Raw genomic sequence first — 12,938 nt, forward strand, 5'->3', positions numbered from 1 at the left:
AAAAATAAACACATATCCAAAACTACTTATAAATTCTTAGAGCTACACTTCCACCAACACAATAGTGAACCATAACTAGGAAAAAAAGATTAATGTTATAATCCCAAAATTGTCAAGGCTAATGCAAGCTGAATATTCTATTGTTCCAAATTTATTTATTGTACCCAATTTTCAAAATATTTTATAATTGCAGCACAAAATCCTAGTTCAAAACTATAAATTACCTTGCACAAATGTTTTCATTTTAATATAGCGTTATACTGCCACTGTTTGAAAAAAAAAATGATACAATAGGTTCAATTCCTAACTTAAATTATTTTAAAGACGTGTTGTTAAACTATCATTTAAAATCAGATATAGAACTGAACCGAAAATCTTGCCGAGACTGTTCTTAGACTTAGAGTTCATGCTTTGTAAACAAGAAAATGTCCTGTGTTTGGTTATTTGCAAGCAGGGCTATCAGAGAAGCGCGCTTACCTATGCACTCAAAAAATACTCAACAGCGGTTGTTTGAAAGATGACTTATCTCTGTCCCATTCTCCCTGTCCTCCCAAAATTTGAGAAATAGCTGCTATGATCATGGCATTCTTCTTAACCAGAGAGCTTTAAGAAACACTAAGGTACTCAATCTACATGTAAGAGTTCTTTTAGTAACAATTAAACTACTTAGAGAGACTGATCAGAGCCAGCAATAGAGAAAATCTTGAGGTGATCTGAGAACTGACCTCCAAATCTAGACCTGTTAGGCAGTTAGGATAATGCGGTTTCTGAAAATATCAAAAATTCTCCTTGCTTCCAATTTACACTGTACATTTCCCTCACTCTGAATATCTCAGCAATACTCTATTAGGGAATTCAATCTCGCAAATCTCTCAATCTATTCAGGCCCCTGGGCTACCCTCCTTTCCTATCCTGCAACTTTTTCTACTGTCACTCTCCTTGCCACCAATATCTGAAAAGTTGACTAAACCTGTGGAAGCAAGCGGCCTAGAAACAGAGAATTCACCCGAATCTTAGAATTCAGGTTAATGAGCACTTTATTGTGCCACCAAGTTAGTTTTTATTCCTTAAAAATAAGTAAATAATATCACTAATCTCTATGTACCAAAGCATTTCCTAGCTGATTGGTTTTTTCTTTTTTTTTAACTTAAACTATTGCCTTCTTTTAAAAGGAAGCACCAATTACAACAGTATCATGAACATTTACTATATTTTTAGTTAACCAGAAACATGACTCTAAAAAGTGTATAAAATTGAGTTTTTCAGTGTGATTACCACTTATTTGAATACGTTTTACCTAGCTTTTTAAAATCTATTACTATTGTAAACAGATCATGGTGGTTTAGGAAATCACTTGAGAATTAACCTGTTCAGATTCAAGGCACATTTTTTAAACACCAACTATACGTTATACACTATACCATCCTGTTAATGGAATTAGACAATTTTAAACTGTTTTATATAGTAACAAAGCGCTTTTATCTAAAATGCTTTTATTTTTTCCTGATCTCAGGAAATTACCTTCTATTTAAATAACCAGTTTATAGTAAAAATCAAATTTCCACTAAAAGATTGCTAATAATAACTTGTGCTATCAAAAATAAGTAAAACTCTAAATTGATTTGCATTATTAAGCAAAGCTAAACTCTATCCTTTAGTCAACTTTAGATATACGCAGTTATAAATTTAAGAAGCCCGTTATGTAGTTAACTTTGTATACATGCATGCATGTGTGTACAAACATACATATATATGTATATAGATATATTTATAAAGTGCTACATTATACCAGTTTAAATATTTATACAGAGATCTCATGCTAGGAAAACAGAATTAAATACAATATCTTGTTCACAGATTTTTGTGACAGCTTTGAAATGAGATACAATGCAGAATTCTCACAGCATTTGTTTTCAAAAATTCTATTTCTCAACCGAACATTTTCTTTAAATAATACAAGAGTGCCCCCTATTGACCAAAAGTGTTGGTAGTTCAGCAGAATCAGCTAACTACCACTTATACACATTCAGCATGCATGCAACATTAATATGTATATCCAGTACACAATACTGAAAAGGCTTCAAGGGAAAGAAATGAGGTATCAGGGTATCTGAAATGTTTTATTCTTTAATCAAACAAATGGGAAGGAAAATACGAACAATGGGATGTACATGGTTTATTACAGTTAGAAACAATAACCTACTATTTAAGTACTTTTTCTATGTGTCAGATGATATCGAATTCTTTAGTACCTTGCCTCATTTAATACAACCACTTTACTTATTTTGTATTTTTGGGTGCATGTTAATTCTTAGTTTTCTTCTCAAACATCTCCTTGTTAGAAAAGACAGGATCTCTGTGGAAAAATGACTTGGGGAGCTGACAGAACCATATGATCAATAAAGATATCCTTTTAAGAGAGTTTTAAACTGTATAACTTTAATATAACTTTTGCTTAAATCTGCTATGTACTAAGATTTATTTTTCCTACTTTTTTTCCTAAAAGTGAATTATTCATTTCTTACCATGGACAGTGATGATCCATTCTCCTAACACAGTGGCCGCAGCGGCTGCAGTGATGCGAACGCTTTGGTCTCATCAAATTACATTTGTTACATAATTCCCAGAACTCCCTTTCTAGAGAAGGAAATTAAAATCCATTTAATGAAGGCAAATGAGTAATGCTGAAATTCATCAACAACTGTTTAGAAGATTTTATAGGAAGTTTTCAATATATATGTCTATAGATTCTTCCTCTAAGTTTCCAGTGCAAATGTGTTTGCTGCTCTATTCTATGCATATCATACTTTGTATGTTTCTAATTTTAAACAATATAAAAATAAGAAACTATTAATAATGAAACTAAGGGAAAGACAACCAAGTATCTGGGTTATGGCTATATTGCTATAATAATGTAAAACTGAACGACAAAAACCCTAAAGTAGAACCAAGTTATTATATTAAAACAGAATTTTATTTAAACAAATTAATTTCTAGAAATTTTATTTTCTAAAGGTTCTAAAGAAGAAATAATACTGAGTCCTGGTTTCATAGATTAATAAGTCAAAATCAATCCTATAAACTCATTACAAAAACAAGAATGGCATCCCCCCACCCCCAAACCATTTTATTTTTTTAATATCAATGGATTCATTGGGAATATTTATGGGAAAGCATTGGAAAAGAATTTCAGATGGGTTTAGGAGGTATCAGAATAATTTTAGAAGTAAAGAAGATTACAAGAAAATTACTATTTAATGGAAATGAAGTTCTTTACAAAACTCTGTCCTGCCACCAAAGAGGAATTTCCTCTAGCCTGTAGTGAAAGAGCACACAATTAAGTTTCGTGCTAAAAACATGAAGTTTACATAAATAAAGAGAAAAGTCATTTGTTTTCATTATAAATTGTTCTAATCAGATCCATAAAAACTATTTGGGAGAGTCACCTACCAAGAAAAGACAACTGCTTTATTATACAGAATGTACCTTTTTAATATTTGTTGAAATGGAATTTTACTTTTACAAAATTCTTAAACCTTCCATCACTTTATGTTTAAACTACACCCTAAGCTCATTAAAAATATGGGCATAGGGGGCTGGCCCGGTGGCGTAACAGTTAAGTTCAAACGCTCCACTTCAGCGGCCTGGGGATCTCGGGTTAGGATCCCGGGCACGGACCAAAGCACCGCTTGTCTAGCCATGCTGTGGCGGCATCCCACATAAAAGTAGAGGAAGATGGGCACAGACGTTAGCCCAACGCCAATCTTCCTCAGCAAAAAAGAGGAGGATTAGCAACAGATGTTAGCTCAGGGCTAATCTTCCTCAAAAAATATGGGCATAGTAAAAGTAACCTAACTCCTATATTCAGAGTCAATATTAGTATATGCAAAGAGTGGCCCTGGCACACAGTAGGTGGTCACTAAATGCTTGCTAAAGTATGAAAAGTTTAAAATTTTAAAAAACGAAAAATTCTAAATATAAGTAAAGAAGATAATAGCAGGTAGTCTTCAATTTTCTAAAATGATATTCTGTTTTAATCCCATTATTTTAGTTTAATGGCCAGGAGTAAAATCAATATACTGGAATTTTGTATAGTTAAGGTACTGGAAAATATTCTGCTATATGAAGACAACCTGTATCAAATTAATTGTTTTTTCCAATAATACGAAAGTTGGGCAATTATCTTTTACATTTAAAATCTCATTTTAAAATAAAATCCTCTTTCATTTCTTATTTATAAATCTTATTTTAACGAAAACATACAAGAGAGCAACAATATTAAAACTTAATTTAGATAGAGTTAAACCAATATTATTTAACAGCAAGTGAAATGGAAACTCATTCCATTGGTAGCAAAACACAATGTCACAAGCATATCACTTTTTTTCCCCACTTAAATAGTTTCTCCCAAAGATCCCAATGTTAAAACTTTGAATTCACCTACTGCAAGGAATATAGTCAGAAAAGAGACTCTCCTCAATGAGCCAATTTTCATGAAAAGACAACATAAAAACTTTATTTTCTTAAACCAGTCCCTTAAAACATAAATATGGTGTATTCATTATTGGCGATTTCAGGACGTAATATTCTAGAGAATAAATTCTTTATTTCATACTTAAAATGTTGTATCCTCAGAAAAGAAGAGAGCATCTGGCTATAGTCAGAAAAAACCTGTAATTCTGTAGTCTAGACCACAGGTTGGCAAAGTACAGTCTGCAGGCAAATCCAGACCACCACCTGTTTTTGTGTGACCTATGAGCTAAGAATGGTTTTTATAATTTTAAATGATTGAAAATAATAATAATTTGTGGCATGTTAAAATCATAAAATTCAAATTTCAGTGTCCATAAATAAAGTTTTATTTGAACACAGCTATGCCCATTCATTTACGTATTGTCTATGGCTGTTTTTGTGCTACAATGGCAGAGCTAAGGAGTTGTGACAGAGACCATATGGTCCATAAAGCTGAAAATATTTACTATCTGGCCCTTTACAGTAAAGAAGGGTTTGCTGATCTATGGTCTGCACCATAAATTTGTTTAAAGAAAGAGCTTGAGCCATTCCTTCGGCTAAATTTAAGATACCATACAAGTATCTAAAATGAGAAATGCCTAAGAAAACTCACATTTTCGCACACATGCATGACCACAGGCACACTTATGTGTTTAGAGAAGAAAGAAAACACTATTGCAAAAATCTACAAATTTAAACTATCGCCTACGTTTTTGCCTTGTATAGTAAGAAAAAAATCCATCTATCTTAACCTATATCTGTAGGCCATTTCTTGGTCCTTTCACTTTCCTTATTCAGGGTTTATTCATATCCAAACAGGACCTTAGTGACCGATAATTCTGATGTCTGATGATTACCTACAAAACTTTTGTACTGGCCATCCACTAATATAAAATAAAAGCCTATTGGAGAGAGAATCCAATTGCTAATTTATGTTAGCTGTAGAAAAATTAAAAACTAACAGGCACATTTAAAAAAAAGAAAAAGAAAAAGAAAAACATAAATCGAGGAAAAAAGACAAACTCCATAAATGATTGGGGCTGTTCCATGAAAGTAAACAGCATCACACTGTTTAACATGGATCCTTATTAATGCTATATATGCATGAATAAATATAAAGCATGGTTTTGTTTTGTTTATCCCTCAGAAAGGAAGGAATCACCTTCTGTTTGAGTCTTTTTAAAAGACTCGCATATTAGGAGGCCCTCTCTCAATTACGGTATTTCAAATCACAAAGTAAGGTTTTGGGGAGAAAAATAAAACTTGAAACTACCAAAACCAATACAAGGTTTGGGTCTTAATAGAGGTTCCCTGACAGAATCGGTTCTCGAGGTAGGAAATAAATGTCCTTTAGAAAGCAATATAAGAGGGGGGAACAAAAACAAAGCTATGAGTGTATAGGGGACCCTGAGCATTAATAGCACACGCATCCCTACAGCTTGGGATAAAATGTCACGGGACAGTATCAGACAAATTTAACACAAGCTCTATTTTTAAAAACTTGGAAGATTTTGCTCTGCAACAGTGTATCAAAAAGTGGCTCTAGTAATGACAAAAATACTGAAGTCAAACTTGCAAGTTAAGAGCCTGATGATGAAAATGTTCTAAGATTGTGGCGATGGCTGCCCAACTCTGTGAATATACTAAAAGCCACCAAATTGTCCACTTTAAATGGGTGAAATATACAGCATGCGAATTATACTCAACAAAGCTGTTCAAAAAGTTGAGATTGAATAAAATGATTTCATAAAATTTGCAAGTGACAAAAAGTAATATTCCTATATTTCAAACATGGAGTAATTTGAATAATATTAATAGACATTGAATGATTTCATTTGACTATTTCATCTATATACCCAAAAGTTTATAACATCAAATTCTGGGGATCATTGTGTGGGAGAATGGAACATTCTCTTACATTCAAATTACCTCATATTTGGTGGGTCATATAGACACTACATTTACTCTGTTTAAAAAAACAGAAAGGCATGTAAAATATTTAAGAGTAATTCAATAAAAAATGGTTAAAATCATAAAACTATTAGGGCTTAAGTTTCCTTTTCTAAAGAATTCAATTGTATAACACTGCTCAACCTTAAAACAATGGTGAATAAATGTCACTAACATAGACCCAACTCTTTAGTCATGCTATATCATTCTTTACTGTTAAAATTTTATATTTTTTTACTAAGTTAAAACCATATTTACAAAATAATCAGGTATCCAGCACCCGAAATCACACAGTGACTTCAACTTTCCCCGAATCAAAGCAAAGGTGAATAAAGAGCTAAAATTATTAATCTGTATACAGATCCATGGTAAAAAGATGACGGAGACAAGGATCTGGGCCTCATAGCAGCTCTGTAACAACCTGCTGTGTGGCCTATAAAGGACAACCTATGTTCCTGATTACTCAGTCTACCTACCTCACACAATTACCACATGGATCAGATGATATGAGATACCGAGGGACTTCGGAAACATTAAAATGTGATAAACGAATGTATTTTTTTTTCATTTGGGCAAAAGGGAAGTCTTCTGGACTAAGTGAAGCAAAATAGGCCAAATGTCAACTGAGACCAGATATTATGCAGACATCCAAAGAGTCAGCAGGATGCCATGGTACCCTCCATCACTAGAGTCTACAAGCTAAAGGTAACACAGTGGTTTCATGCAGATTCAATTAGCCCCACAGATATAATCTGTTCAGTATTCATTTAAAAACAATGTTTTTAAATTTTTGAATTAGCTGCCAACATTTTTTAAAAATCATGAAATTTCTCATAAAAATTGAGATTCCCTGGTTTCTCTTTAAAAATTGTAAGATCTAAGAATACTGGGCCTGCAAGACAATTTCATTGTAGCTGAGTAGCAGTCACTCTCTTTAGATAAGATATGAGATTTTCAATATGAAATAGTTCCTATCTGGCCCCTTTCACTGATTTGTAGTATCTGACACATGCAGGCATTTGAGTGTTTGACCACTGCAAACTAAAGATTTCATCAGAAATGGGTCCTAAGTTAGGAAAAGTGTGCTGCTTTGATTTTCTGGAAACATTGGGTTTTAGAGTTGAAGTAGACAATACATGTATCAATATTTTACGTAGAGCCTTTGGTTTAGGCCAGTTGAGAAGAGGGATTCTATGCAAATTGCAGAGTGCCACCCTCCCTGCCTAAACACATGTGCACGTGCACTGTCTCTATAAGTTAATAAAAACTAAACACTTAACATAGTTTTCAGAAACTTCTACAGCTATGTAAACATCAGTGTCACATCATTCCCATTTAATCATCAAACTGGCAAGGTCAAGTAAGCCCCTAAATGATGGGTCTCAAAAACAGCAATCAGGAACTCAAAGGAGGCTCTATAAGTGACTTGCCACATAATCTAATTTCAGAAGGAATTACTACATTGGTTCTCAAACTTTGCTACGCATTGAAATCACCTGGGATTATTCAAAAATACTGATGTCTGGCTCCCACCCCCAGAAATTCTGATTTAATTAATATGGGATGCGATCTGGATGTTGAGAGTTTTAAAAGCTCCCCAGGTGATTCTAATGTGCAGCAAGTTTGGAAACCACTGAATTACTATAAAAAGTATTCTGGTTCTATAATGTACAAAAAGATATAAATTTCTTACAAAGAGAGTACAGAGAGTTCTCAAAGCTTACAGAGCAAATGATCAAAAAGTGAAACTCAGGAAAGAGGGTAAATGAGGTTCACTATACCTGACATGTAATAAAACGAGCAACACATTTTCAATGCATTTTTGTGGTCTGAATGGTTACTATACAATAAGGTGATCAAAAATTATCTTCAATTAACACTACAATAAAAAGTTTCAAATTTTTCACTGAATTGTTAGAACTTGTAAAAATATAGGCAATAGTACCATAATTCTACGAACCTTTACTCTAAGCAATATTATATTTATAATATCACGAGGTAAGTGGCACCATCAAAAAAAATTCCTTTATTAAATAAAAATATAATTTCTCAGGTAATTATATATCATTCAACAAATATTTACCCAGCATCTATTAAGTGACAGAGACCGTTCTGGGCACTAAGGATACGGCACTGAACGAATGAAGAAAACAAAACAAAAAATCTGCACCTTCACAGAGTTTATATAGGTCTAGAGTGGAGGAGGGAGAAACAAACCAATAAACAAACGGCAAAGGAGAGCCAGGGAGATATGTGCGGGATATGAGCAGTGAGCTGGGATTTGTAATTTTAAATAGAGAAGTCTAGAAAGGAAATATCTGAGAAAAGATTTGAAAGTGGTGTTAGATGACATATATAACGAATATATACTAAAGGCAATAAAATACATTAATAAAGACAATAATTCTGGCACAGTAAAACTAATAAATCTGAAGAATACTATACCTCCATGTGGGATCTTAGGGTTCTCAGGGAGTCTTCCTGGATCAGCTATTGAGGCCCTCACTAAGGCAACCAGACAAAATATGGAAATGCCATAGAATACTTTGAAATAAATAAATAAATAAAATTAGTCATTTACCCTTTAAAACATTTTATCAACAAGCATATGTAAACATTAAATGTATATTTTAACTAATGCCATCAGGATAAATAATTTTTAAAAGATAAAATTAAAAAATTAAATGATTAATTCATTTCACTCAAAACACTGTTAAGAGAACCATCTCAAATGCACTAATTTTAAATATTGTTTTGCATGATAATAACTGATAAACTTGTAATAAATCAGATTCTTTATTAACAGAGATTCCCTATCAATAATGGCATAAATGAATGGCTTCCCTTTTAACTACTACATGTGCTATATTTGAAAGAATCAAAGCAACATTTTTAAACCCATTCTACAACTACACTTTTTCATTAACTCTAACTGGCTATCTTCAAAATTACTTTGAGTTAGTGATGTTCAATTGCTCCTTTCAATAGATCTTAAGATATTTAATTCGAAAATAAAGAATCTAGAAACTTTTGAGTTTTAAAATGAATAACTAGAAAAAACAACAGTAAGGGAAAATAGATTCGTCATAATTCTACCTTTTAAAGGAATAAGAAATAGACATTTTGTTGGGGGGGTGCTGTACCTGTAATAGGAAACTTAGTTCGAGTGCTAACTCCAGGACTGACTACATGGTATTGGTCAGTTTTATCATTTATATTTCCCACAGCTCTTGTGAGGTCAAAATGACATAATGTACATGGAAACCGTAAGTGCCACGTACATGTAAAATACCTCATTTCAATATTATTCTTTTAATCATAAGCAAGCCATCACCAACGAACTACATCAGAAAATAATTATCCAGAAGTTCAAAGTGTTATCATAATCAACATCATAAGCAATAATTTTTGTATCATGAAATTCTCATTTCTCAATAATGTATACCATCTTCATTCTTAAAACTCCTTCTACATTTGCAATAAGTACATAACAGAAACATTAAAAATACACAGACACACATAAATTAGCACCACTGTATCAGTTTTTTTCTTAATAAAAATGGTCTTTATATATTTTGCAGAGTGAGATATGGAGATATCACATTTATCTAACCCTGAAAAATACAGAAAGGCCATGCTTTTTTCAAAACTTTCATAATTTAGTAAATAATATTACTAGCACTAATAATATTAAAAGGAAGGTTATCATAGTGGCACTATACTCCAAAAACATCCAAAATAAGAAAAACCTTTAATTAAATAAGAAATAAAGATCTAGAAACTTACTTATTATTAATATGCCTGGAATATGTCCTTCTTCATAGTGAGGAAAGAGGACAATTTTGGGAATTAAAAAAAAATTGTATAACCAGACAAAGACAATCAAACCCATGCAGCACCAACCATGTGGGTCAACAACAAAGTGAATCCGGAGACCCATTTTGCAGTCCTACAACTGCTGCCAACCCACAAGGAAAGATGATCCTAAGGAGAGGAAAAAAAGAAAACAGGTACTTATATAGAAAAAATTATTTGACTAAAACAAAACTACATGACTGAAAATTATAAAATGACACTTACTGAGTCTTTGTATATTTTTGACAAAATAAAACACTTTGGAAAACAAAAAGAGTCAGGATACTCAAATTTCATGATAAGCTTCAAATAATTTAATTTCAATTTTCATTATGAATTGCTATCATAGAACGTAAATTGGCATTCCCTTCTGAAGTTAAACACAGTCTGTCCCTAACTTAGCAAACCCAAGAGAAATGAGTGCACATATCCACCAAAAGTTACCTACAAAATTTTTTAGTAGCTTCAATCATAAGACTAACTGATGGTCATGTAAGTCAAAACAGTGGTCATCTTGTGGTAGAAGGGATGTTTATTAAGTGGAAAGGGACATGAGGGAAACTTTGAGGCCAGAAATGTTCTATATCTTGACCTGGGTGGTGCTTTATGGGTACATCCATATGTAAAAATTCACTGAGCTGTACATTTAAGATTTGTGCAGTTTAGTTTAATTTTAAACCATAATAAAATGCTTAAAAAATAATTTTGAAAATTATAATAAAAAGTGAAAAGTAATTACAAATTGCCAAAAATATTTAAATTAATGGAATGAAGCCCAACTAATCTTATTACTATCAATTCAAGAAGACATTTGTTTAAATGGGGCTTTTTCAGTTGAGTGTTAACAAAATGCTAACACACATCCCAAAGAGACACGAAGCTAAGAAACTTCGATACATATGGTACCAAAAAAGTGACTTAAAATATTTCCATATTTTAGTAGATAAAACTTATAAAGTTTAAACAACAAATTACTATATAAGGTCTAGGGGACACCTTTTACATAAAATACATAAAATGGAATAATACAATAATAAACTAGGACAACATTTCTCAAACCTATAAGCAAGCCAGAATCAACTGAGGAACTTTTTAAAAATACTTATTCCCAGGCCCCATTCCAGATCTATTGAATCATAAGTCTTTATGGAGTAAAGCTCAAAAATCAATAAAGTGCCTCTGATACAGCTGACTGGTACCTGGGAACCAGTGATCCAGGAGCTTCACTAAGACTTCAAGGTTACAGCAATGAGTTGAACTCAGTTTAACAAATATTCATTAAGCCTCCACTTGCTAGACATTGTAAATACAATGATGAATAAGACACAGTCTTTGCTTAAAAGAACTAACAGTCTAATGGGGAAAAGAGTCATAAAATGGGTTTAATATAATATGGTAAGTTCTAGAGACGTGGACAAGATGTCACTAGAGGCACAGAAGATGGGGACTAGTTAAATCAGGGCAAGCCTTCCTGTGGGGGTGAAACCTGAGTTCAGTTGTACAAGTTACCCAAGCAATGACAGGTGACAACAACACTGCAAACAGAAGGAAGAGCAGGAGTACACAAGAGTAAAAATTGTAGGAGGTATTACAAATCGCCATCAAAAATCTAAAGCTTTCAGTGGAGAGTGAGTAGTGAGAAATAAGGGGCCATATCATGAAGGACATCAAGATGCCATGTTAGAACACTAAGACTTCTTAGGCATTGGAGAGCTACTGAAGCAGGGGGTTAAGATAACAAGATTTTTACTTTAAATAAATTATTGAAGATCTGGTTTGGAGGAGAAAATTAAAGACAGTGATCAGTTAGGCTGAGAGAAGACAAAAGCCAAAATTAGTTTTGGAGCAGAGATCAGTTGAAGAAATAGTTAGAACCAAACCAGTAAGTTTTACTAATTGACTGGAATTTAGGGGGTCACAGAGGAAAGGGTCAAGGATGACTCTCAGATTTTCAGCTTATGTCCCAGACTACTTCATCCTAAGAATAATTTATCATGAGTTGAAGAGCCTCAGGGTACCATCCCTTAGAGGCCTTGCCGATGTTCTATAAAGCTACAAAGTTACCAAAACAACAACAAAATATGAAGGATTACTTCATTTTAAAGGAATACCCCTATCCTATCACCCCAAGAACCTACAAATATTGGGGCAGCAGAAAAAAAGACAAGAACTCAAAAGCAACACCACCCAACTGTTTAAATCAGATATGGTCTAAATTAGTACTTATGTGAGAATTCTAAAATAGGAATAGTGCCTAGGCCTTCAAAAAAGTAAAAGTTGAACTTCATTACCCTTTAATTAGAAAATTAAAAGACCTATCAGTATCATTAAAATGAGGAAAGTCACAAAGGATAAAGCATGCTATTTAACTTGCTAGGTATCATGATTTTGGAAACTAAAGGAGCTCAAATAGAAATGATAAGCTATCAACAGCAAAAACCAGAAACATTAAAAGAATGTTTATTTTTACAGTCTTGCCAACCAAAAAGTGCTAAAGGAAATGACAGAAAGCTCTGTCACTCAGCCTGGTCAATATTATTAACTTCATGTACCTTCTTTCTTTTAATGTTTCAGTTCCATTCAGGACTGAAAAACAGACTATGAATTCCAATAATTATATA

The 12,938-nt window shown here is 32.9% G+C and overlaps 1 protein-coding gene across 4 annotated transcripts in view; it reads right to left on the reverse strand.

The window, feature by feature from the left end:
* ZDHHC21 (zDHHC palmitoyltransferase 21) overlaps positions 1-12,938 on the reverse strand; it is an 80,079-nt gene that overhangs the window by 51,658 nt on the left and 15,483 nt on the right. For all 4 annotated transcript variants that reach the window (XM_087444604.1, XM_087444603.1, XM_087444601.1 and 1 more), the window contains 3 exons: positions 10,249-10,446; positions 8,908-9,006; positions 2,526-2,637 (listed from right to left, as the gene is read on the reverse strand). In XM_087444604.1, the coding sequence (XP_087300730.1) occupies positions 2,526-2,637; positions 8,908-9,006; positions 10,249-10,402 (365 nt within the window). In that variant the 5' untranslated portion in view covers positions 10,403-10,446. The remainder of the gene's footprint in view (positions 1-2,525; positions 2,638-8,907; positions 9,007-10,248; positions 10,447-12,938) is intronic.

The sequence above is a fragment of the Ceratotherium simum genome, chromosome 20 (genome assembly GCF_057802395.1).
Source record: "Ceratotherium simum simum isolate JZ-2026a chromosome 20, ASM5780239v1, whole genome shotgun sequence".
Lineage (NCBI taxonomy): Eukaryota > Metazoa > Chordata > Mammalia > Perissodactyla > Rhinocerotidae > Ceratotherium > Ceratotherium simum.